The sequence below is a fragment of the Alligator mississippiensis genome, chromosome 11, assembly GCF_030867095.1.
Source record: "Alligator mississippiensis isolate rAllMis1 chromosome 11, rAllMis1, whole genome shotgun sequence".
Lineage (NCBI taxonomy): Eukaryota > Metazoa > Chordata > Crocodylia > Alligatoridae > Alligator > Alligator mississippiensis.
The window spans coordinates 4,070,345-4,097,567 of NC_081834.1; the positions used below are offsets into that span (position 1 = coordinate 4,070,345).

Consider the following 27,223-nt stretch of genomic DNA (forward strand, 5'->3'; position numbering starts at 1 on the left):
CTCGTGTATCAGCACCTAGCAGCCAGCAGCACGCGCTACCCCAAGTCAGTCCTGGCACGTCTCACAGGCTCTGAGCTTACCTGGCTGGGGACCAAGCATCACCGATTACAGGGGGACGTTATCTGCTCCACATCCCCCAGCTTAGAACAACTTCGTCCACAACTGTAGTGCTCACCTGTCTAGTCAGTCCATTTTGAATTAGACTTGCACTTCCACGGTTGTTTTGAGACGTGCAATATTCACAGTTCATTTCTGCTTATCAAAGGACAGAGTGGGCCTACCAAGCAGTTACCAATGATCAGCAGACAGGCACTAAATCTCCTCCCTGGTCCATTTTTAACTGCATATAATTTGTTTATCATGAGCTCTAGCCATAGTCATACCACTGTTTCAGATTCACAGAATCACAACTCTATCTGTATGAACAGCCATAGCTAAATAATGCTCCAAAATGAGGATGAAATCAGCCAGGTGGAAGTAATCAGGTCACTGTAGAATAAACCCCTCAACTTGCCATAGGCATCACGTGCCCAGGGCTGAGCTGGTCTATGAAAGAAGTTGGTATCTCAGGGTGAGAACTGCGGATCCTTGTGTCCAAGTGCAGCCAGTGGTCTGGTACCAAATGGACACTGAGGATCTGCTTCTCTCACACTCCTGTGCGTCTTCACTGACTTCAATGGAATGACTCCCAATTGACAAGTGAGGGGAGATTACAGAGCAACTGAAAAGGAGAGTACAAGTTGCTGGTAAATGGACTACTATCTTCTCCCCCATTCAGCCCCTGCCATGATCCACTCCACACTAAACGGCACTTTCTAAATAGGGCTTGCCTGTTTTCATTAGTGCCTGTCCTCAGCAAACAACTCGCAAGACTTTTCAAAAGTGCCTCTGAAAAACAGAAGTAGGGGTGTGAAGTGGAGAGGGAGCAGAGACAAGGCAGTTCAAGTGTAGGCGTTTTGTGCCTATCGGGAAGAGAGGCAAAACCAGTGGTTAGAGTTCAACCAGCTAATGTTGCCCTATTGTACTGAGCTTGTGTGCTAAAACAAATCTCTTAATTTTACTAGATATACTTAGGACGTCAACTAGGAAGTCCCAGCATTCAGTTGGACCATCATTTACTTAAGGGGTGAGAGTGTTGGATGGGAGACATTCTCACATTAAACAGCGAGAAGGGTTTAAGATGTGGGAAACAAAGCACAGACGGGTGATGATGGGTGAGGAAGAGTGATAAGAAAAGTGATGCAGGAAGCTGCAATATTAGTATATTATGCAAAGTTCCTGAAAAGCAACGTTACAGAGTAAAATAGTTATTACAAAATAGTAACAGTTTTATTAGGAAATTATATCACAGGAGCTCTCCGCTCTTGCTGGCTGAAATATTCTTCTTGTATTGAACTAAGCCTTAAATCAAGCAGTAGTGTAAGTTATTGTAATGATAAAATATAGCAAAAGTTATATTTATACATTAATTGAATTAACAGGATTATAAATTCCTAGTGGATAATTTCAGTCCGTTAAGGCCTTGCTTGGAATACGTATTAAGGATGAGAAGAGTTATAAGATTTTCGTGAGTAGAAATGAGATGTGATCAATGGCTTAATATTACTTGGCTTAAAATGATTTTTTTTTTTGTAAAAAATGGATTCATTATTTTAAAACAACCTAAGGAAAAGACAAAACATTGTCTCATATCTGCAACCCAAATATTGCATCGCTGTATTAATCTACAAGGACTGTGAAGGTGAAAGACTAACGAGACCACGAACACGAATGAAATGGACTGAAATCTGCTGAGAGACATGCACAAGGCAACAAGGCTTAGATCGGGAAAGTGAAATATATTTTTTAAATTCAATTTTAATAATTTCAAGATTTGTTATAGAAAGAAAAGAAAAGAAAAGAAAAGAAAAGAAAAGAAAAGAAAAAATATGCTCCATGAAACACTGTACTTTTTATCTAGGCAGTGTCCTTTTAACTAATCGTCTCACTAATTCCTGCCCCCCTCGAGATACACGCAGAGAACGGGTACTTGACATGATTCTGAAACATTCCTCAAACCACAAAAAGCTGAGAAATTCACAATTAACACAATGGCCACATCAATGGAAGTCTACCTGCGTGAGAGAAGAATCGGGCTGACACATGGGGGAAATCCCGATTCCACTGAAGTCAACAGGACTTCAATGGAGCCAGAATCTTACCCTCCAATTTTTGGTTAACAATTCTTCAGAGAAAAAACAACAGTTGTTTAAGAAATTCTTGTCAAACTTGCATTCTTTGGCGATCGCTTGCTTTCCCCTGACTTTACAATAAAATTTAGAAATATTTTATATTGATCAATGACTGGCTTCCTTTGCAAAATTCCCATTGAACTCAGTCAGAATTTTGCCTAGGACGGAGTAAGGGTCTTTTTTTTTCCATCCTCAGATTATGAAATGCATATTATTTGTTCAAAGAGTGCTCTAGTCTCAAGTGTAAATAATACATAATTAGGCTTATTTATTCCAACATTCAATTAGGCCAAAAAAGGAGCTGTTTTGGTGCCTTGGCTAGAAGTAATTAGCAGCTGTTTCTCAAAAGTGGTATTACAGTATATATCAGAGAAAAATAACAATTGGAGAAGATGTTCTGATAAATCGCACAAAGATGGTAGCTGGACATGACTTAGTGATAGGTCAAAAATCGTATGAAAATGTCTTTGCAAAATGACACCCATGCAGAGTAGAATAATTAAACATTTCAAGATGCTCCCTCTTTATGCAGTTTAAAAAAAAAAACCATTCAAAGGTTCTTAGTTCATGAAACTAGAAAACAACAGGTTTTCAAAATTTGAAATTGAAGCTGTGTTCAAAGTTCTATTAATACCCATCTGGCCAGCTCTGAGCCTTTCCTTATTCTACACAAGTATCTCTGAAAAGCAGCTCCCTCTAAATGCATTCTTAAAAACGTTATGTTGATATGCTAGTTTTTCAAAATGGACAAAATATTTGTAGGAATTTGGAATATATCTAAAAACCAGAAATCTACAGAATGAGTCTGAATGTAGTTACTTAATTTACATTAAACAAGCATGAACATATATTTTTAGTAATGTCTTATGCATCTGTGTTTTGGTCACTATTGCTTTAATATTTCCCTCTTTGGCTAGTTAAATCATTTACAAGTTCAGATGTTTTCTTAGAAATGAACTTTATTTAATACTGTCTATATTTTCCCAGGAAAAGATTCCTTTCTAATGCCCTAAGCCAGTGACTTCGTAAAGAGAGGCAGCCTGCAACATGCAGCACACTGCAAGATCAAGGCCCAGACTCTAGGTCAAATATCAAATGAGAATGGACTTCTTAATTAACTAAAAGGAGTTACCAAGATGCTTGAAATATTTTCAAAAACTATCTGTGCATTTTGCTGGAAGGAACAGGGCCACACAACCCAAGCACCAGAGATATTTCCCCTATAGTTTAATTTTTTTATATACAAATTCAAAATAAAAATAAAAACAACAACAATGCCACTTTAAAAGTGTTTTACCTGGAAAGGCTGTTGATTTGTGTTTATAAGCCTAATTAACCCTAGATTTTCTTTGATAATTGTTTTTCTGCAACATCCCCATTTTCAACTGGTTCAAAAGTCTTGGAATTGAAATATTATTATAAAAGCTGTTAATTTTTAAAATTGGAATCCTCTTATTTAATTTAACTAGCTATGCTAATTCATTTGAGAGTTTAAGATCAATGTGTAATTCAAAACAGTACTTCATTGATTATATATTTATCTTAAATATAATTAGCAGAATTATTTTCTCATAAAATCTAAGGTTCCATATGCCCTAAAAATGAGAGACTTGGAAATTATTTACAGTTTTCAATAATTCAGAATCTAAACCAATTCACTTTATGAAATCTAAGCTCTGTAAGGTCAATTAATTTGCTACATAAGTGTAAAAAAATAAATCAAATTACAAACATTTTGACAGCAGTTCAAGTTTTAAGAGATTATCAGTGCATTTTGGAAATTCCCAGGAAATCATATTCTGTAATTTCTAAACACCTACACTTTACCGTTGCTTTGCAGAAAACAGCTTTTAAGTTCCCCAATTCATAAATGTAATTAAATAATTACATTAGTGCTAATTAACATGAAACTGCAGATTATTTAAGCGCAAAAAACACTATTCAACTTCTTAATTATTCTTGTTCACACAGCATTTCCTTTTGCTCAGGCGCCCTAGGTGCAAATAAAGCATCCCATCTGCTCGTAATTAGAACTAAATAATTTCAGAGAATGTAGCTTATCATTTTGACTGCACATTTGATTAAAAACAGTGTACAAGCAATATCCCAGCTTATTGCTGTAACAGCAACAACACACACAGGCCCATGTTCTCCTATCATTAAAGAAGACTGAAAGCATTATCTGTTATTTCAGGGGGAAAAATACAACTTTTTAGTTCATTTCATACAGATGAAAGCGAATTACAGCAAATCACCTCTCCACTGAATAGCAGCCCCCACATAATGACTTTATTTGCTTAATCCCCAAATTAAACGCCGTTTCAAGCGAGGGCCCTGTGTTATTACTCTCATCATGTCGAGAACATTTTCCTGCCGAGACCAATTTGAATAAAACAAGGGGCCTTCCTTGAACTCAATCAAGGAGTCATAATGTGGTGGGTAATAGAGGTTGCTGATAGATTTGCAGGCAAAAGTGTTATACCTAATGATGGGATATGGATAATAGTCCTCCTGGAGGTCCTGATGCGATTCCAGTTGGCTGCCAGATGCTAAAAATCAAGAAGAGCATTGATCAGTGACAGGAAGCTGTAGTGGATTCATCGAGTCAAACTTCAGCTGTTTTTCCACTGTACAGTTAAGCCAGGCATAAATTATATTAATTGATTTAATTACATACTTAAAACATCTTCCCCAATTAATTTAATTAGGTGGCTACATGAAGCTACTGGCAGGGGAAGATTAGAGGCTGCTCACTTAATTAACAGAATATGAATGAAAAAAAAGGGGAAAGCAAACATAAATGAAATTGTGAGCACTAATTAAAAGGCTGTCTCCAAACTTAAATACTTTCTGACAAAGTGGTGACAGCAATGTAGACAAGGGAGGGATTTTTTTCCAGCAAATTAAGTGCCACAAGGTATATATAGGGAGCTAAGGTAATGCAGTTAAAACATTGATTTTCTGACAGAACTACCAAAGTCAACATGAAGGGACATTCTCCATAGAAAAATTACAACAGATTTTGCAGCCACAAAGGCTGAATCACTGATGAAGGATGAAATATGATGCTCGGACAAGTGTATGGTTAAAGGGAAAAAAATGGAAACAGCTTATTGCAATCAGTCAAGCAAGAGATGTTTAGAAAAGAAGTGCTGCCGTAACAGCTGGCAGCACCGCACACCTTGGCCCTGATGTAAAAATTCTCCAGGTGTCTCCGACGTGATTCCTTCAGGGTCTTTTTTACACGTGCCATGCGAGTATGCAAGAGCCAAGAAATGGCAATCACACCTGATGCCTGCTGCTGCTGCCTGAAATGGATGTAGGGTTTTCTGGCCTGATAGCGCCTCCATGTTGCCTGGATCTTTGTGGCAGCCATTTCAGTACCATCTTGCCCTTTGTATCGCCGGCCAGGTTGATTTAAGAGTCTTTTCACAGTGGATCGGTTCTTTATCATGGACAGAATGTCATCTCTGCTTGGCCTCCGGTCAAGTTCAAAATCTGATACAAGCTCCACCAAATTTCTGCTTTTTATTATAGCTAATGGTATGGCGTAGTCCTTGAGCAGCTTCTCAACATGTTCCAAGAGAGAGAGAATACTTCCCCAGGACAAACAGTAGTACTGCTTAAATGCCAGGAAGGCTGGAGCCTTATGGTCTATAGCACCATTGAGAATAGCTATGTCGTAATCCAAAACTGAATTCTGGAAGGACTCAAATGGCATCATTTGTGAGGTCTGTGGAAAGAGACCACAACCACAGATTAAAAAATAATTGCAGTTGCTGACAAATAAGTGGCCAACGTACATTCTCATAGTATCATTTACCACGCAGCTGTGGGAAGTTATGGATCCAGAAATGTATTCCTTGTATTGATTTAACATATACATGTCATAACCACAAAGACTGGCCCATATATATCATAAAACCCATTACCAGAAATGTACCCAGGGGTCACTCAAGACTATTAACATTTTTATAGAAAATATATTAATTGCTCAAGGGATCTATGCTTGATCTTTTCGTATAAAAGTTCTGTGGACACTGATATGGTCAGCTGGTCCCACGATAAGTATGATTTACCACGCAAAGACTTTACAAGTACAGCAACATTGTTTTCCCATTCATACTGTCATGAGTGAATGGCTACCCTCCTTCTCTACAAACACACCCTGATCTTCCACCCATGGCTACCTGCAAAGGCCATCTCTTCTGACACCCACCAGAACTTCTGTCTCCATTGGAGAGGTTGGCCTGCAGCTCAGCAGCTCTGGTTTTCATTCTGACTTCGCTATTTTCAAGTATTTTTGCAGATTTTTTTATTTAAATTGTTATTATCTAATTCACATCCTAGCTTCCATTTCCAGGGTTGCTTTATTTTTCATCTTCAGTTCTCCTCTGGGCTACAGCATGGATCAGCACTCTAATGGCTCAGATATCTGCAAAGGTCAAGCAAAACTCCAGAACTGTTTGGTATGCAACACTGCAATTCAGTTGCACATAAAGGGAGAGAGATGCCCCTTATGCATAGAGGCTAAGAACAACCATCAAGCCTCAAATAATCAATCAGCCGGGGTCACGCTCCTTTCCCGTTCCCTGTTACAGTGAAACGAGACATTCTGTTTGCCTACATGAACGATGCAAGAATTAGGGAAGAGATGGCAGTTTCAAAAGTGAAACTGCCGTCAGCAGAGGGCTGTCTATTAACTTCAACAGACTTTGGATCAGGCCTTCATGTCCTGATTCAAGGTACAGATCACATCCTAAAGCAGATTTGCTGAAGACGGTGCTGAAAATTTGCACGATAAGATCTTGTGGCTGTCACTGCCTACATACCTCTGGCTGAGGTGGGATGCAAAGTGCCACCTCTTGCCCTGGAGTTGGCTGTGTCCACACTCGCTTTGATCTCCTAGCTGAGTCCACGGAGATGTTAGACGGGGCTGGTGCAATGTTACCCTTGTTGGAGAAGCACGTGCCATTGACAGTTGTCTTTGGGTCTGGATAAGTGAAGATGTCTGTGACAGCATCCGCCTTCCTACTCATCTTCCCTGTACCAATGCAAAAAGGCAGTGCAAGGTTTCATTGCTGAAAGGAAATACTCTACAACAATAGCGAAGTGCAATATTACCACAATACATCCCATTAAATAACATAAAAAAGATCTCACACTGCTTTGATGCTCCACTAGGTGGCTATTTTCAAGAGATGTCAACAAAATATGGTTCTGGCATGAACAGCAGAGCTTTGGGAAGAATACTAGTAAGCTGAGCGTGCCAAAAGAATTAAGCACAGATTTGTCGCCGTAGAGATTGGGACCAGGATATAGGAAACCATAATACATTTTTAAAAGATAGTTTTCAAAAGCCAGTGCATCAGCCAACAGTATATCCTGTTTCCACAACAATCACAGAATCATAGAAAATCTGTGTTGGAAGGGACCTCAGGAGGTCATCTAGTCCACCCCCATGCACTAAGCAGGACCACCCCAACTAGATCGAGTCCTAAGCAATGTGTATGTACTGCATCACTTGTAAAATGCTTATCGGCTCCTACTTTGTTTGACTGCACCCCAATGCTACCGCCATAACTCGTGGCCCTTTGTTTTATTTGTGGTCGCTTCCATCCATTATGAGATGTTTCAAATTCTAAAGAACTGATTAGAAACTTCCAGTCCCCAGGTCACTGCTCACAGGTTTCCTATACAGACTTACATAGCATGGGACAAAGAGATTTGCTTGGGTCCAGCATTCTGCTGTTCAGGCCTGCTGTATTTGGTAGTCCTTCACCAGTCAGACTAAAATTTCCTCTAGCTGGACACAACTCCAGATAAGCAGAAGTCAGCTGAGTGTCGAGGGTTACCCAATACTAATACCGAGGGCCAGACTTTGAAAGGGGTTCAGAAATTTGGGATTTGACTGACAGTCACAACCAACACTCTGTGCTTACCTGAAACAGGCTTCTTGTGACGTTTGTGAAATTCATGGAGAGGAGCGGCTTTGGGTAAAACTGGAGGCGACTCAAGTGTAATCTTTGCTGCCGGCGGGATTAGCCTGCGCTCGATTAGGTTCAGAATACCTATAAAACAAACACGTTGCTGAATGATGTGTCTGGTTTCTTGGGGGTAGATCCCCAAAGGAACTACGTGATGCATCACCCAGCCCTAGGCATGTGGCACTGAGTCTCGTGTAATCTACAGCCCTGAATTAGGCATCTAAGTTCGATAGGCAAGGCCTCAGAACAGGATTCACAAGAGTGGTCATACTCTACCAGGAAACACGGAAGAGACAGCTGCTCCTGGAGGGAGTGACCTCTGCCCCCTTGGGACTCCCCCTGAACCAGCACACCAGCCAGGTGTCAGGCACCTAAGCAACCCCTTTAAGAGCTGGGCAGGGGCAAGTCCTTTGTTTGACAGTGTTACTACAGGTTTCCCTTACTTTATATGGTACATGCATTCCTGGAGAACGGCGCATAACTCGAATTCGCACAGAGGGAATCCACTTTACAGTGTAACAAATAGGGATATGTTCCAAGACCTCGACTGCACTGACATGGCACGGCACCGCTCCCGAGGCAGCTGCAGTTCCAGAAGCACGGGCACCGCCTGCCCTGTGCGGTGGCTGCGGGTGCTGCTGCCAGGCGGCTTCATAGCTCACAGCTCCCGGGGTGCCCTGCGGATCTGACACCAGCACCCGGCTCAGCCCCCACAAATATTTTCTTCCTCTGCCTATGGCGTCACTCCCACAATGCACCACACAAAGCAGCTGACTGTGGGCTTCCACACATCAATTGCATAAGAGTGAATTTACCTTGCATATAACACATTTTTGGTAAAAAAAGGTCATTGCATAGGAGCGAGTTCACATATACAGAACCCACATAAAGCGAGGAAACCTGTATCACCATTGTTGCCTCGTGGCTTGAGCACTCAGGCTGTGGGAGACCCAGGTGCAATTTCTTCCTTTGCCTGAGGAGGTTCAGACTGCTAGGACAGTGCCCTACCCTCTACACAATGGGCTGCTCTGGGTGGAGGAACTCCCCCATCCTTGAGCTGAAGCTGGCATGCTAAAATTACAGAAGCAGTGAGATGAGTATGACCGGCCTAGTAGCTAGGACATTGAGCTGAGTGCTGGCTCATGTGCGGGGGCAGATTAGTGTAAAATACATAAAGCTGCCTCATAGCACAGAGTGTCACCCAGGTCACCCCATCCCAGTTACAGGGTTATGCACACTCCCCCTCCCACTGCCTATCCCAGTCACTGAATCTTCTGCAATGGGACAGCTTCAACAGGAGCACTCAGCGAGCGCCCCGTGCTGAACCTTGCCACTGATCCCTGTCCCCGAGGGCAATGGAGAGGGACAAGGCAAGGGTAAAGGCAGGCACGAGACAGGAGCATAGAGGGCTGTGGAGGAGTGGGTGCTGCAGAGGGGATGGGTGGCATGGTGCAACTATGTGCCTGATTCCTTAGGCCCCCCTGGGATGGACTGGACTTTCGCAGGACAGATTCAACCTCTTTGCAGGATCGATCCATCCTGCAGGCTGTAGGCTGACTCCTGCACTGTATCATCATACAGCCTAGTGGTAAGTACTTTTGCATTTTTTGGAATTCTTCTGCCATAGCATACAGTCATAGAAATATATATAAAGAAATGATATATAATAAATATAAAGAAATGAAACACACCAAGTCAAATCTTTCCAATGTTTTAAATGTAACACTTAGAATGTACCATCATCTTCTTGGGGAAGAAATGTTGTTTCTTCCCTGAACAAAACTGGAACTAGAGAAGTGGTGCTTTTTGTGATAAATCAGTGGTTTTCAACCTGTTGTCTGCAGATGCCTGGGGACCCGCAGACTGTCTAAGGGGTCTGCAAAAGATGGTTATAAATCAATCAAAAGTTTGTAAACACCCACACTTACAATTCAAAGGGGTCTGCACCTCCACTAAAAAAAAATTTTTAGGGGTCTGCGAATGAAAAAAAGGTTGAAAGCCACTGTGATAAATCCAACGGAGACAAACTTTGCCTACAGATTTTGACACAGAAATTAAACAAACTGTATTTGTGCTGTACTATAGAGAAGAACTGTGTGTTTGTGGAACATCAGTTTGAAACATTTGTGTCAGAGCTGCTTCAAATTTGCTCTCAATCCCACCATAATTATGGGTACAGAATCATTGCAAATAATTCAATGTGTTGCTGAAATAATCCAAAGGTTGTTCTAGGTACTGTCCCAAGGCCAAATTCAGGCTCTCATTTTCTTGAAGAAACTCATGGCCACTCAGTGTGACCACAAACAAGGCCTCCCTCCATCACAAACAGATTTCTGCTCCCAGCAACAACTGGACCCTGTGTAAGATGTGGACCCGTCTCAGTCCACAGAGAATATCCTATCTCACTAAACAGTCTGGCCATATTGCTTTCTCCACTCTCTGGAGCTCCACTTTCAGACGGAAGCAGAGTACACATCGTTGGCTTTTTGGGACGTCTGGGGTAGAGCACAGAGGGCCGCCAACCCAATGGCCTTCCACTGGTAAATTCCTTTCCCATGCATCCACACGCAGCCTGGGTTAGGCCATAATCTCTTCAACCTTTGGGGATGATTATACTTGTATTTAGCTCTGTCATGCCACTTACCAAAAAAAATTCTGCAGCGCATTACAAACATTAGACAACTTCCACATTAGTAAGCCTATCTGTAAAATGGGCCATCTGAGGCTCAGAGACATTAAGGACCAGATCCTCTTCCAAGTAACAGGTGTTTAAATGCCTTCTCACTCCATCCTGCTTGAGTCTCTGAAAAACCATTACAGCATTTGATGGATGGGTCCTCATCTTTTTTGCCTCACTCTTAAGGCTGACATGAAAGCTTGTTGCAAAAGTAGATGCAAGAACGGCTTTTCAGGGATGCAAGCAGGGTGGAATAAAACTATACTTCAATGCCAAAAGTGCCACTTAGATGTCTAACAGAATGAAGGGGATCTGGCCCTACGTGACCTGTACAGGATAGATCTCAAGATGCTTGACCCCTGCTCTACACAGCAACCAACACTACCTCTGCAGAGCTCATCCTAGGGACTTCACCATCCGAGGGACTCACCTCTCTTTGCATCTCTCTCACACATGGGTAGGGGAGCATCTATTTGGTGAGAGGCGGGCAAAACCCAAAGGTTACTGACTGTAGGCCCCTTCACTATCTTCTGAGCGCACACCTAAGAACAGAGCAAGTCCTCCATTAGCAAACAACATTCCAGGCACCGCAGTTTGCTACTCGTATAAAACTAAATAATAAATACAATTTCTGCTATGAATAGTTTCATTAAGGTTTAATAATGTAACAGTACGGGCACTGGTTTTACTGCTTATGAACATGCCGCACTATTGTCTACTGTCATTAGTTTATGTAATTTAAAATAAAGTTAATTAAATCCAATCAATGTCTTGCGATTTCTGCTATGCAAAATCAGTGTTCTAGTTAATAAAAGGAATTGCAAGGACTTTGCTCAATTTTAATGACTACATTGTAAACAAAGTATCTCTTGACAGACCAGGCTTTGAATACAGGAAACTTTAATATAAGCAATGTACAGGGGAAAAAAAGGAAGCAGGAATTAGAAAAAACATGCATGGATCCTCAAGAGATCCACTGGGCATAGGGTTAGGAAATTTAAAGTCTGTATTATCAGCGAATGAGAAATATTAAAGGATTCTAAAGTCTGAGAGCACCTTACAAACCTGCATCTATTAACTGGCAGGAGTAAAGACAAGGTGGCAAATACAAATAAATATCATACAGCAAAGATTTTAGGTCTATTAGCATCCCACTTTGGAGAACTGCATAGGGGGAAAAGATCCTGTTTCAGCAGCCGTTTTCAACTCACTTTCTTATTGTTACGACTGGATTGGAAACTACCGACTTATCGAGTTAGTTTTTTAATACTAGAATGTCAGCTGGAAGTGGACCTTGGGCTGCAACCAGACATTGAAAGAGAAGCTGAGCTCCTGACAGGTAGGGACCAAGTAGAGAGAGAAAAACATTGCACGGACATTTTAAAACAAAGTCAGAAAATATTTATAGAAATGACTAACCGATGTTTGGAATTGGAGGAGAAAATGGTATTGCCGACTGCGGTCGTTAAAAAGTCACAAAATCGAGCCTGCCATCAAAATCACAAGACTCACAAGCCATGAGAGATGGCAACAACACAGAAGTTTTGTGTAACCTTTGATGAACCAGTGAAGTACAGAAGGCCTCGTATGCATGTCTAAGCGTAACCAGGCACAGAGGGAAACATGAACACACAAACATTACAGCAATTACAACTCGAGCCAAGAGTCACAGAGTTCTTGGGTCTCTGAGCTTGCATTAACCACCTATTTCCCTAGTCTCAAGTCGCAGCAACAAAGGTTTAGGTTGGATATTAGGAAAAACTTTCCCGCTAGGAGGGTAGTGAAGCACTGGAACGGGCTGCTTAGAGAGGTGGCAGACTCTCCATCCCTGGAGGTTTTTAAGGCCCAACTCAACAAAGCCTTGGCTGGGATGATCTAGCCGGGAATGGTCCTGCTTTGAGTGGGGGGTTGGACTAGATCAGTGGTTCTCAACCTTTTTTGTACCAGGACCCATTCATAAACATCGATGGTCAGTCCTGACCCAGTAAATAATTTAAATAGAAAACAGCCCGCTGGCTCTGCTGGTGGCCCTCACTCCGAGCCGCTGTCCCACACCCCCAGGCCCTAGCCCCCCAGTGTGTGGGGCATGGGGGACCCCAAGCAGCCCATTGCAGGCTGGAACTCTGCCAGCCCGCAGGGAAAGCTCATGGTTTCCCCACATTTTCCCCCTTTAAAGAAGAATCCATTTTTAAAGATTGTTTGTGATCTTTCACATATTCTTGCGACCCACTTTGGGGTTGAGAAGCACTGGACTAGATGACTCCTGAGGTCCCTTCCAGCCCGAATTTCCTATGATTCTATTTGGAAGAACACCAGACACATTCCTGTCTCCTCTCCGCTTGCCTGTGATACGTTTCAGATCCTGTTCTTTACAGTCATCTGTAAGGTTGAGAAGTGGAGATTTATGGGGACCCCTTTGGTTAGCAACTGCCTGGAAATGCAGGGGATTGGATTTGATAGCTGAGGAGTCCTCTGCCAGTCCTATGTTTGTACATGCCTACAAATTTCCATCTTAGAATACTCTGCTATTTAATACTTATGGTCCTATACTACTATACTCAGGGACTCTACACAATATTACTTAATATTCGGTTCCCTTCCAGTGCAGATGTGGCTTCAAAGGGCAGCTTGGAAAATTTGGGGCAAGGACTCAGAATAGAAAGCTCTGAGCAACTGGTCAGTCATGTAAACACAGAAATGCACGTGAATGCAATGATTCAGTTCCTGAAAAGCTTCCCTGACTTTTCTAAACCCCCATTTGTTCAAAACCCCACGTTGCTTGTTCCACTTAGGTAAATGGGCCCTGCATTTGGAACCAGGGGCGTATCTAGCATTTTGAAAAGAGAGGGTGCAGCTGGCATGATGCACTGTCATAGATAACACAACACACGTTTTTATCCAGCTAAAAAGGAATGAGAAGCTTTACTAATATGCTAGGGGCCTAGGGCCGTGTTATTCAGTTTAAGATTGAAGCAAAAAACAAATATAATTTTAATGGAATGTGCACTAATGTGCTACATCATATCTTAGTATTAAAAAAAACAAAATACTAGGCAAAATAATCAAAAGATGTTGCTTCTTTAGTTCTGTTTTTAGTAGAATTAAATCTACATCTTTTTTCAGATTCATAAAACAACATCTAGCCTTTGTGAGCATACTGACAGTGCAATGCTTTGTTGAAAGTTATTTCCACACCTGAGCTGATGTTCACCTGAGTTAAAATTTTAAGCTGAAGTTAAAAACAGCATTCAGGGCTGTGGATACAGGAGGTTCATTATCAGGGGCAGCTAACAGACAGCAGAATTTCAGAAGAAAGGCTAGTTTTATTAGTGGAACATCAAGCCCATTAAAAAGGATAGAGGGTCATTAACACCTGTGGAATGAAGAGGTCAGAAGGAATCAAGTAGATGATAATAAGCCATGAAGTCTATTGACTCTCTCCCTGGTGCCACTGCCAGGCAGTTGGTTTTAAACTCTGGGTGCAGCAGAAATCAAAGCGGGTAGGGCAGTGGTCACCAACCAGTGGATACAATCCACCAGTAGATCTCAGAGCCTCTTGGAGTCGATCCGAGTCTGGCGTGGAGAACATAAATTACTCAGCTGTTTCTTATTGGATGTTATGTCTGCCTTATTTAGCTGACAATTGCCTTTTAGTTTACAGATACCTAATTTTACCTGCCCGCTTCTTGCTTTAATTCTTGCTCAATTTCTTCCTCCTCTAGAAACAAATCTAGCCGTCCCTTGAAGCCACGCTGCCTGGCTCTGTTGCTTTCCTTTGTAGCTTAGTCCACACTTGTTGAAACACACATAATGAGTACTGCTGCCCATCACGTCACGGGGCGCTGAGTGCCTGTGTGCATGCACACACGCGTCCCAGCCCAGCAGGCCAGTCCATGGCGGAGGGAAGAGGAAGGGGCTAGATTGAGGCCCCCGTGGTGAGGGACTGTGCCGCAGAGGCAGGAACAATGGTAAATGGAGTGGGGCCAGTGGCTGGGTGGGACTTACCTGCTGGGGAGGCGCGCCCCCAAATAATTTTTATTCCCTCTGCCTCAATCTGCATCCCCTGCTCCATCCCCACAGACTTACCTGCTGGGCAGGGGGGTGGCAGCGCACAGTTGATCTTGGGTTGCTTTTCAATGCCAAAGGTGACCTCCTACTTAAAAAGGTTGGAGACCACTGGGGTAGGGGGTGACTGCAACCCCCTGGATCTGCCCCTGTTTGGTACATACTAAAAAAAAATAACCCCAAAAAACCTCCTAGGTTTAAATCATTTTAGCCCAATTGACTTCAGTGGGGCTCTCCATGGGAGTCTGCCCCAGCTACTGTCTGGCCTCAGGTTACTGAACACCAGGGTAGCAGAAAATAGCATTGTTTCCTCTTGCCTGACTTATTTTGGGACCAGGCAGGCAAAGGGGAACCTAGGAAGTTGAGAAAGTTACAGTGTAATGTCCCAAAGTACAAGGCAAATCTGATATTGTGAGGCATGCAGCACAAATTGGCTAGATTTCCTGAAAGCTTTAGATAAGGCACCTCTGATGGCTTGCTACGGAAGCCGGAAGTACCTGGGATTTTAATTAAAATGCAGGCATGGATTAAACCAAGAAAACAGAACAGAACTGTGTCAAAAACAACAGGTCTCCCTTGACCTCCGTCTATTTGTGGTCTAGACACATCTCAGAGGCAATGGATCCAAAACACCGCCTGGTTAAGTTTACTAGTGCCATAATGCAGAGAGGAGGAGGAGAAGGAAATGCTAACCATGTAAAGCAGCCTGAGGACTAACCATGTAAAAGCTGCCTGAGGACAGACAGAGTCAGGATGGTGGGCTGGTGACCCAGTGGTTACCAATATGCAGCTTTACTGTAAAGCAAGTGCTGAGTATACACCATAGGTCCATTTTTGAGGATGCAGGGGTCCAGGCACCCAACCGTCAATGTGCACCTGCCTAGAATTTCCCAGTTTTAGTCCTTGCTTTTAGTTGGTAATAAATCCAAACTAGCGATTTAGGCTAAACTTTTCCATGCTGGGTCTGGCCCAGTTGGATTTTTTTGGAGAGTTTCAGGCAAAACAATTCTGGTGTTTCCGAGAAAGTTTTAAAAATTCTGTCAACTTTTTCTTTGAAAAGATGAGGATGAGGAACAGCCTAAAAGGGGGTCAAGTTTTGGGTGAACAAGCAGAAGAGCCTGGACCCACTATAACCACACACCCTTTCGGAGCGTTGGAATGGAGCCCAAGATTGTCAGAAAACACTAATAAAATCCCCCAATAAAGTGTCCTATTCCCTCTTGCATGTTCATCGGCAGTGAGGGAAAGTCAATACTATTACCAGTTACCCTGTTAGCTGAAGTAGCAGAAGTCGGAGCAATAGACATCCAGGCTGTGACCCTACCGATGAACCACGTGGGCATCAATATGATGGAGCTGCTGATTTTTCAGACTGCTTTTTTTAAAGCCCTATGAAATTAGACACTGTATGCTACATTAAAAGATAGGTTTGCCAAGTCAAACACTTAAATATTAAGAAATGCCAGAAGGTTGTCTATGGCTATAAAACGGAGTCTATGGCTATAAAACGGAGGCAAATGATGATGCTTAATCCCTTTTGTAAAGTGCCCTGGCATCTGTTGATGAAAAGACTATATCATAGCTAAGGTTTTAAGTGTGTGTGTGTGTGTGTGTGTGTGTGTGTGTGTAGCACTAAGCAAAATAGGGCCCAGGTCCTGATTTGGATCATTGGGGGCGATTATAAACACAAATAGTAACAATGATCCACTTAAAAGGAATGAGCCATTTTAAAAACCTGTTCATATCCCTAATGAGGAAATGAAGAGACATGAAATGATACAATTATAATTTTTCCCTCCCAATGTGTACAGCAGCAAACACTGACAAAACAGAACATATGTAGACTTCACCAAAATGAAGATTTTTTTTAAATTACTGCAGTTACTGATATACATTTTTATTTGTGCCGGTTAGGAACATGAGAATCTACAGGATTTACAGCCCTGCATCTTTACTTCAATATGTTTTTTGAGGACCGTAACACTAAGTGTTGCAAAGATTACACCGTCTCCATTTGAAAATAGGTTGATACAGAGGAAAAACGAGTCACAACTGCAATTTCCTCCCACTCCAGTTAAATCTTACCAATCATGAGCCATGCTGCCTCCCTCATAGGGGCATAATAACGCATATACTAAAAGAACAGGATTTAATTAAATAGTGGCTCACTCTCCAGACCACTGTAGTCTGGTGCTGTATCTGCGAGGCAGCATTGATTTTACTGCTGGCCAGATTAACCCTCAATTTAAACCCTAGTAGGTTTTCCATGATAGGCAGCAATGTGCATCGTGTGTGCTTCAACAAGCATGGACTAAGCTACAAAGGAAAGCAAAAGAGCCAGGCAGCGTGACTTCAAGGGACGGCTAGATTTGTTTCTAGAGGAGGAAGAAATTGAGGAATAAAGCAAAGAAGCGGGCAGGTAAAATTAAATATCTGTAAACTAAAAGGCAATTGTCAGCTAAAAAAAGGCAGACATAACATCCAATAAGAAACAGCAGAGTAATTTATGTTCTCACTTACATCGTACAATGCCTCTCCAACGAAAGTGGTAGCATGTATGTGACAGGGTTGAACTGACTTTAAAATCCTTCACTGTGAAAATGTTATCCAGACTAGCCAGTCTCTTCTCTTTTCTCCATTCCACCCTCCCTTCCCCAGAAAGGCACATCACCCAATTGAACTGATTTATGCCCTCTTCTCCAAGCATCATCTCCCTGTAACCTATGCCATATCACTTCAGCGAGGCTGCTCAGGCACAAGTGATGGTGGACTTTAGCTAGCACCGCAGACTTTCAAAATGTGATTATTTTCACGGAACCAAGTTTGTCCTGATTAAAATAAACTAGCTCAACATAATAAAGATAATCCATGCTAAAGAAACTGGCCAGGTGCCGCTCACTATTACTATCCTTAATTATTTTTACTCCTGTTATTCAGTGCTTTAAGATTTCATACGTCAAGTAGGCTTCCGAAGGAGTTCCATCTGCTTACGCCAGATCCGAGCAGCTTTAGGTCTTTATTACACATATAGTTTTTATGCTATAAACACGGAGTTTAACGCTACGTATACCTGAACAGCTTGCTCCTAAAATTACTTTTTTAATGATGCATTTATAAGTGTTATTTAAGACCCCAAGTCTCTTCTGCCACCAAAGCCCCCCCAAAAGTCAATGTGTCCAATTAAATATGGCACCAACATTTAGATCTGCAGCTTATGTTGTGAAATAGCCTTAGTTATAAATGCCATATATTTTTTAAAATATTCTAATTTTTCAGAAACTGGAGGGTTCAGTAAAGGGAGGGGGAAAATACAAGCAGAGCACAGACAGATTCTGGGGAGACTTCCAAGTAAAGCTGTGCGAACAGACCTCTGTGCTGACCTGTATCATCTCTGTTAGTGTGGCACAGCCTACTAGTCCCAAACCTGCATCAGCTGGCAAAGTAATCCAAAGAAGATTTCCCTGCAGCATTCAAGAAGAGAGATCATCTACATTCAAAAAGGAAATGCAATGTAGATATGACGGCCATGCCCAGCTCTGTAACCAGTAGGGTTGGTTCTGGAAAATGACCAATGGGAACCACGCAGGAGTTCACCCTGGTGTGGTCTCACGTAACCACCTCAGTGAAGACAGGGTGGCACGGGTGTCAGTTCAGGCTAGGCAAGCCTGCCCAGGACACGGGGCACTTACTCAGGCAGCTGACCCATGTTGAAGTGTTCACTGCCACTGGCATCCAAGCCAGCTGGACTAACACTAGCAGCTGGAGTATGTCTGCTCACAGTGGAATCAGACCTCTGACTTCCCTGAAGACATTCCCCAAATCACCAGGCAGAAGAAAATCAGGCCCAATAAGGTGGCCTCTGGATGCCTCCTCTTCCACCATTACAGCAGTTCAGGCTCAGAGGAGGTTACAATTGACCCCTGAATGATTTAATACAAAGTTGATTAGAAGATCAGACATTTTTTTTCTCCAAGAATAGTATCATCTTTCTCATATTGTACGCTGCAGACAGTGTGATTCAGAAGGTATTTCTATCTGGAGTCAGCAGACCCAGTGTACTTGTTCATGCCGGGTACTTTTAAAGTACAGTTTTCAAAGGCTAAGAACTAGCACTTAATTTGTAGTGCAGACTAAGGTTTGCATTGTATAGTATGCCCAGAATATGTTGCAAAACTATTTTTTCCATCTCAAGCACTTCTGAGTATAATTAACCTGGGACACAAGAAAAACAATTCTATTAGCCTTTTTAAAGTGTGTTTCTCTTGTGGCTACAACTCTTCTACTTTATTTTTCCTTTGCTACATTTTAAATGGAGTACTCGTTTTAACGCAGCAGGGATTTTCCCATTAGTCCACTATTTGTTTCCTTTGTTATCAAAATAGCACTATTTAGCCTAAAAAAATGTATGTATCTATAGGTATAAACACGCATATGTACACAAGTATGTGCACACACCTCTACAGATCCTACAGTTAAAGCTGCATTTAGATTTGCACCCAAAGCAAAATTAAAATTCATCCATGAGGTAATTTAATAACTAGGGCAAATCCATTGGCATTAATCTATTGATTGAATGGAGGTACCAAGCAGATAATCATTATAAAACATTATAAACCCTAAACATTATACAAATAATATCTTGCAGCCACCATTTGCTATCTGACTCCATAAATCTCATTCCCTATACAAGTCCAGCAGGGCGCATACAATGCATCATTCTCATTTGTTTTACCCTGGTACCCGTCTAATCCTGGACCAGACCCCCAGCTGACAAGACACTTTAAAACAGACAGAAAAAGGCTGCTCCTTCAAGGAATTTCCCATCTCAGTAAAAGATGCATACAGCCAGATGGGGAGCGCAAGTAAACACTGAGACGATGCTGGCCAGAACGATACACCACAGCACACCATGAGCTGAAGTGCTGTCAAGTGTTTTGGTGTGTGTCACAACAGAGGAAAGTTTGCAGGAGGGATCTTAACTCAACCTGAACTTCTTAACCTTAACTTCTATACTGGCACAACCTTTGTGGCTCTAGGGGCAGCAATGGAAGATAGAAAGTCTCCACGAGGATTGAGCGGTCCATCAGTTTCCATGGTGAAAAACAGAGCCATTATGACGATGAATGAGATAATATGTTAAAAGTTGTTTTCAAGGGCCTCTAGGATTGCTTCTGTGTAGGGTTACCATATTTCCAGTTTCAAAAACAGGACACCTGTCAGGGGGCGGGGGTGGTACTATGATTGAGGGGGCAGTGATATGCCCATGCCCTGCCCCTGTCCCTCACTCCCAAGCCCCAGCCCCCCCAGACCACGCTGATGCCCCTCACTCCCAAGCCACAGCCCCCGACACTGCCTGTTCCCTGCACTCCCGACCCACAGTCCCCCATCTGCCCTGGTGCCCCTCACTCCCAAACTACAGTTCCCCCCAGCCCTCCCAGTGCCCCTCACTCCCAACCTGCAGCCCCCTGCGACCCCAGCCCTGCTGGTGCCCCTCATTCCCGACCTGCAGCCCCCAGCCCAGCCAGTGCCCCTCACTCCCGACCTGCAGTCCCCTGCCCCTCTCTCCCTCCCCAGTCCTGACTGTGCCCCTCACTCCTGATCTGCAGTCCCCTGCCCTCCCCCCAGGCCTGTCGGTGCCCTTCACTCCCAACCCACAGCCCTCTGCTCCCCCTAGCCCTAAAAGCATCTCCTGGCTGCCTGCCCCTGCCCAGCCACGCAGCTCCCTGCTGCCCCTTCCCGGATGGAGGAGCAGGCGCCTCCCCCGCCCTGCTGCAGCCCAGCACCAGGGAAAACTTTAATGCTGAGCAGAGCAAAATCCCAAATCCGACACGTGTTGATATTTTAAAAAGACTGCCCTGATAGAGATGGGAAGACCCAAAAAGAGGACATGTCTGGGAAAACCCAGGCGTATGGTAACCCCACTTCTGTGTGCCCCTTGAAGTGACATCAGGAATTTAGTGGGGGCGGACTTCAGCATTAATAACAACATTTGCACTGTATTCAGTGGAGGCACAAGAGGCTTTGTACAGGAAGGAAGGAAGGAAGGAAGGAAGGAAGGAAGGAAGGAAGGAAAGAAGGAAGATTTTTAAGAGGTTTCCCCATTTTATTTTTAGAAACTTATCTGGAAAATTGAAGTTTACACTCTTTATTCCAATGTATATTCTAGCAGGGAGCATTATTAATGAAAAATGAGAGGTTCTGTGCATCTAAAGCATATACAACTCTGTTATAAATGGAAAAGGTGATGCAAGATTAAATATGGAACTGCTAGAGCATCATCATCATCATCATATATCAAACAAGTCCATTAAATAAATCAGAGAGAGCTCTGAACTGCTCACTTTCCCTCTGCCTGGGAAAAAAATAAATCAGCTCTAGTCCTTTAAATTGCTATCTGAGAAATCAGTGCTGATAGCCTACTGCTAGGTTTCCTAAAATCTACCTCTGTCAAAATCCTGCCATAGCAGGTGTGAAAGAGAATAGCTGCAAAACTTTGGTGAATGCCACATCTGTTTTTTGAAAAAGGGAACAGAAGCAGCACAGAAGGAAGTAAGAAAGATAATTGCTGGCTTGAACTACAATACATTTTACTTGTGGGCAAAGGGCCAGCTTACATGAGGCAGAATATGCAGGCCCATCTTATTGGAATTCAGGGGTGGGCCTCCATTCTTGTCCGGAGACAGCTGTAAACCAGCAGCCCATAGCATCACAATCAGGCACCGAGTTTTGTCAAGGAATGCTGATATGTACAGAAGCGGCTTCGGCAGCTTCGGCTGCACCCCTGCCTAGCGAAATGACAGTCAATCTCCGATTCCAGATGACAAGAACTGGATAAAAACTTAAAACAAATGGTGACCTTTCAAAAGATTAATTTGTTTACCAACAAAATGCTCTCTGTTTGTCAGCCGAGATGGGGGTGACCTTCACATTCCCATTTCTAGGTTGAAAGGATGCTGACTGTAGTCATCTGTTAAGTTAACTCCATCTCTCCAATTATTCCCTTTTTTATTTTTAGTGACAAGAGAAGTTTATTAATTCACGGTGCTTCTTGTTCTGGGTTACGAACGCAGTAAGCTCATTTTGAATTACTGTAGTGTAACATCAATTTGTTTAAATCTAATTCTGCTACCGGAGCCAAGTTATGTTTTGACTGTAATTGCAGCCATATGCACGGACGGCGCTTCTAGGTTCTGAGGTCTTTTGTTCCTTTTTGTTCTCTTGATTCTTCTAATCATTTCAAATTAAGAAGAACTGTTAGGCTTTGCATTACTTTATGATCTCGGAAATGAATGTGCTTTCAGTGATAGAAAGTGAGATTATAAACGTATATGCCTGGTGAATGAATGAGGAGGCTATTATTGGTTCAGCCACAATTGAAGTAAGTTAGCAAAAAAGAAAAAAAAAGGCATAAGATACAACACATAAAAAGCAGAAATCACCATAGCATTAAATTCTACCTCATGAATAAATTAAAAGGTTCTAAGTTTACATTACAGCATACATTCATTTATAAGGACAGGGTCCACAATGCCGGTATAATTCCATAGCTGAACAGAAATTCTACGGAAACAAAAAGTACAGCTGTGAATCTCTATGTCGCAGCATTAAGAGTTATTTTTGCAGCAATTCTCATCAGAGCGTGTTTTGCTGGATGCTCTGTGGGAAGCGTGCATATTTAATGGTCATATACTATCATGTTTCATTTGCCTGTCCAGAGCTTACGTGGCAAGAATGTGATGCCCAAAGTGTCCATGTTGCTCCAAGCTGGACTACGCCCCGCCTGATTTTAGGTATGTGCAGAATGTTCCACAAGAGAAAGGAGCAGCGCTCGGACAAACAGGTCCAGGCAACGGTGACCAAACTAGACAGGCAGGAGCAGCTCCAGCGTTAAGACTTGCACTCGGTTTCTGTCACAAAATCTAACGTCAGCCTTGGGAAGCCACTCATTTATTCCTCTGTCAAATAATGACACCTCGGCACAGTTTGAAAACTATTTGGCAAAGCAAGTTTTAAGTAGCAGGTCATTAAAAATCATCTCCCAGTTTGAAATGGGCTCAGCCAGTATCTTTCCTCTCCCTTTAGCTCAAAATACCAGCTTGCTATTACTGCTTTGAACATAAACTTTTGGCTCAACCTCTCTGGGAACTCAGGTGCTGACTGTCTATGAAGAAGCGAGGCTGGAGTTAAGCAAAGTCATACCAGCTTCTGCTGTAAATAGTTTTCTCCAAATCTAGCATGCATTTACTTGAAGAGGTGTCCTTTTGCCATTGACTTTAGAGGGAGCCAGTTCAGGACTGTGTGTATACACGTTGCCCTCTATCGGCTGATCACCGATTAGAAAGAATCAGGGCTTTTCAGTAGGTGGCAACTGAGTTCTTCCCCTAACTAAAGTGGCAGAGGCCTCCTTTTTTTTTTTTTTTTTTAAAGCTAGACCATTGTTCTACTCCCAGTTCTGCAAGTATGTGTTTTATTTTAATTATGCAGCAATAGTAGCTACAGTTTCATTACTGTTAACATTGCTTTTGTAATTAAGCCTTATGGATAATATTGTAACCAACATCTCATGATAAAGCCAACTTTGAAAAAAATCCACACGTGCAGGCACAAAAACCCTTCCTACTTTCAATCAGTTTTGATTAAATCTCAACAGCAACTACAACATCCTCTGCAAACTGATTGTTCTTGAGATTCAAAAATTGAGTTACTGCTTAAATACGGCTGTTGGGAAGTTGTAAATTAGAGATGAAAATGACCTAACTGGGCATTTAGTCCATCTCCATGTTGCGTACACCAGTTTCTTAGCAACTGTAAATATGTATCAGATAGCTTGACTAATTTACACTAATGTTTGTCATTTACGTCAACATCAAGAAGTTTTCTCTGATCGGTACATCTCAATGAAAGTGGTAAAACACATGGCTCACTGCAGTAGGATAATATTCCTCTCTGTGAGCATTTTACAGTGGTTCTAAAAAGCTATTAGCCATGATGCTTTTTTTTTCCTAATTAACTCTATATCACAGGGTTAGACAAATCACCTCTTAGTCTGGGCAACGGCTTTCAAAAATCATTTTTTTTTTATAAGAGGCAGCCCACAACTGTGCCATTCACAGATGCTGTTTATGTTGTTTAAAACCAAACACCCTAGAATCTCTCGTTCGGCACAGAGCTTGCTTGCTGCACGATGCTTCTGTTACATAAATGAAATTGTAAAAGAGAGTCTTTGTGCATGATCATTGGGCACGATCCTCCATGTGGACCATAACACCAAACTGAAATTGAGAGTGGAATTGATCTTTGGAGTGATGAGTCTGTGCATATGAAATGAAAAAGCATCATTTGTGGAAAGCATGGTGCTAGTGCTTACTCAGTCATTCAAAAAAAGAACCATGGTTGAGGTAAAGAAAAACTATACCCACAAAGTGTAAATATTGACCGGGCCAAAGAGACAGACAGATTGCATAGAAGGTGACTACGGAACTCTCCAGAGAAGTGGGGAAGGACTAAGCTTCTGGTCTTTCCTTGAATGTGTGATTTAGTATTTTACACATAAGGTCGAGTGCCCCAACCCTGTAACCTGGCAGTGGGGACACTCTCTGCAAAGTGTGAGACGGATGTCCAAGTCCTGTCAGGCAGGGGAGGATTAAAAGTCATGCCTCCCATCCCAGAGGGTGGTCCAACTACTGGATAAAAGGGCATCACTATCACCAGCAACGCTGACGAACTCAGGGGCTAACGGTGTTTAAGTTCACCCTGTTCCTTTGGGAACCTTGCAATTTAAGCTGTGTGGCGTCTGTGCATTAATTTAGTGACACTGATCTCTAGAATTACACCAGGTTGTTGTTAGGGTTACTGTCAAAAGAAATGCCAGCTGAGAAAATAAGAGCCAAATGTAAAGTACTGCACATGTATTTTTTCACTTATGTATAACAGTCCCCTGGGAAGCTTGAAAATGGAATTTCTTCTTGCCCTAAAAACAAAAGAATCATTCAAAAATCCACTGGTGTCAATAGGAATCTTTCCATTTCCTTCAGTGGGCTTTGGATCAGGCCCGAAATCCCATAGGTCCCAGTCCTGCAAAGGTTTAGGCACATGATCTACTTGGCTAATTTTAATGGAACTACTCAAAGTGAACAGACTGAAGTGCATGCATAAGGCTTTCTGGGACTGAGACTCTGTTGCTTTAAAGACAGCATTGCTGTGCTACTGTATTTTACTGCCTGGTCATAGCTGACACATTCTTAATAAAATGTGGGAACTTCAAAAAAAAGAGAAAATCATGAGATACTTCTATTTAAAACCATATTTTAGGCATAAGAATCTTTCAGCTTTACTAGTGTCATGATAATATTGATAAAGGGCATTAAAATAATTTAAGCTACTCACTGGAGCTGATTTTCTTTTATTTATAAGTGGCAAGCTGATTCCATACTTCTGATTTAAAAGAACTTTGTTACTGGCGTGTTCTGAATCATACCCGATTTTCACATGCATGGCAAGCTTGTGCTGAAACAAAGAATATTGTGCATATTTTAAAAATATGTTTACTATGTAAACTCAAATGCTTAAAACAAGAAGTGATTGCATAGGGGAAAATGTTCATAATAAATATGCCAAGGGATGGGAAATTTGTAAATGATTTGATTGCCATTATTCACCAATCTCTACAATCAGGCAAACAATGAAAAATGTACTTGTGGTCATATTATTTAACAACTGAGATGAAGGAGAGCAAAACAGCTACTCACAAATATCATTCCAGCAAACTTCTCCTGGAATAATTTATTGTATATTCTTATTGCATTCCAGATATAATTATATACTTGTTCTGATCCAATTAAGTGATAGAAATGACATACAATCCACATCATACATGCTATCAATGAACATCTACTCCTATTTCCAAAAGGAAACGTCTTGAATAAAAGCACCCCACCATGGATATTAATACAATTTACTAAGGCTGATGAGAGTTACTTGTCACTATCCGAATAAAAGAATTGGCCAATCAAATCTGAACACATTACATCTGATCAGGTAATGTGTACTCTTATTCTGTCAGCAGGGACACTTTATACTCAGCAATGTCACAGACAAATCCGAGACTGGATCTGCAAACACCTTAATGGATTCAAACTAAATCTTCATAATAAAGCTATAGCAAGCATTTAGTAAAAACATCAGGCATCTGCATCGGCAACATTTGAGTTAATGTAGCCAAACAGAAAATAAATCAATCAAACTACTCTAAAGGTGGCAAGAAAATTTATAGGCAAGGTTTAAAATATAGCTTGAAACTCACATCTGCCCCAGTTTGGTACTCCTTGAAATCAACAGTCCTCTTCAATATATAATTTCAGTGGGTACAAGATCAGCTAATGTTCACAGATATAATCATATACTTCATAAGTGTAGCTCAGGACACAAAGCAAATCAGGATTTTTAAACATGCGATCTCCTTGATAAGTATATTTGTTTTCTCCTTAAGCACATGCTGAAGCATTTTGCTGAATCAGGCCCATATTAATGGGATATGGCAAATATGCATTGTGATTAGTTAGATTGGGTTAAAAGTGAATTGTTAAAACAGTTGAGAGTAATAGTGTCATCTATTATGGCTAAGCTTGCCGGATACTTTAATTCAGGGATCATTGACCTGATGGACCTGAACTGCTTCCTTGGACCTGCTATGGCCCATTGGCTCAGTGCAGGTAAAGCACTTGCTTAGTCAGTAAACGAGAAAATAAATAACCATTATAGTTACAAGAATTAAAACACATTTTTTTAATGTCTTATTTCAGCTGTGTGGAATGAATCAAGCTGTTCTGCTTACAAAAAATGAGGGTAAAGGAAATCCTAAATAATAGAAAATATGCAAAAACAGCTTTTAAAATAATGTCTTCATATTTAAAGGAATCTAATAGATGCAATTATTTTGTATAAAATTATCTATGTCAGACATTTGATTTGAACACTGAGCATAAAATTATCTGTGTAAAAACATTTGACTTAGCATTGTAGCTGCACTGAAAGATAGAACAAAGCGTTTGGATCTGTACCAAGAGTTGTAATATCTCCCAATAGTTCCACTGAAGTAACAATGCTAAATTGCCTCTGCCACCAACATGAGCGTGTTCACCAACGGATGAATGCAGGAAGATCCTTAACAGGCACAAATTGGCATATTACTAACGACCAGATTACAGCAGCTAAGGATCTGGCTCGTATGTGCATAATTCCCATTATCTGAACACAGGAATGGA

General features: G+C 41.8%; 1 protein-coding gene across 6 annotated transcripts in view; it reads right to left on the minus strand.

The window, feature by feature from the left end:
* The window catches only part of IQCH (IQ motif containing H), a 108,610-nt gene that overhangs the window by 74,246 nt on the left and 7,141 nt on the right, over positions 1-27,223 (minus strand). For 3 of the 6 annotated variants that reach the window (XR_002087018.2, XM_019477491.2, XM_014605996.3), the window contains 6 exons: positions 25,347-25,466; positions 11,326-11,437; positions 8,174-8,302; positions 7,064-7,275; positions 5,413-5,964; positions 4,714-4,780 (listed from right to left, as the gene is read on the minus strand). Coding sequence is in view for 5 of the 6 variants with exons in the window: in XM_019477491.2 (XP_019333036.2) it covers positions 4,714-4,780; positions 5,413-5,964; positions 7,064-7,275; positions 8,174-8,302; positions 11,326-11,437; positions 25,347-25,466 (1,192 nt within the window). In the remaining variant the exon portion in view is untranslated. Of the gene's footprint in view, positions 1-4,713; positions 4,781-5,412; positions 5,965-7,063; positions 7,276-8,173; positions 8,303-11,325; positions 11,438-25,346; positions 25,467-27,223 lie in introns of those variants that run through there. The other 3 variants (XM_019477493.2, XM_059714530.1, XM_019477495.2) reach the window with 3 other exon arrangements.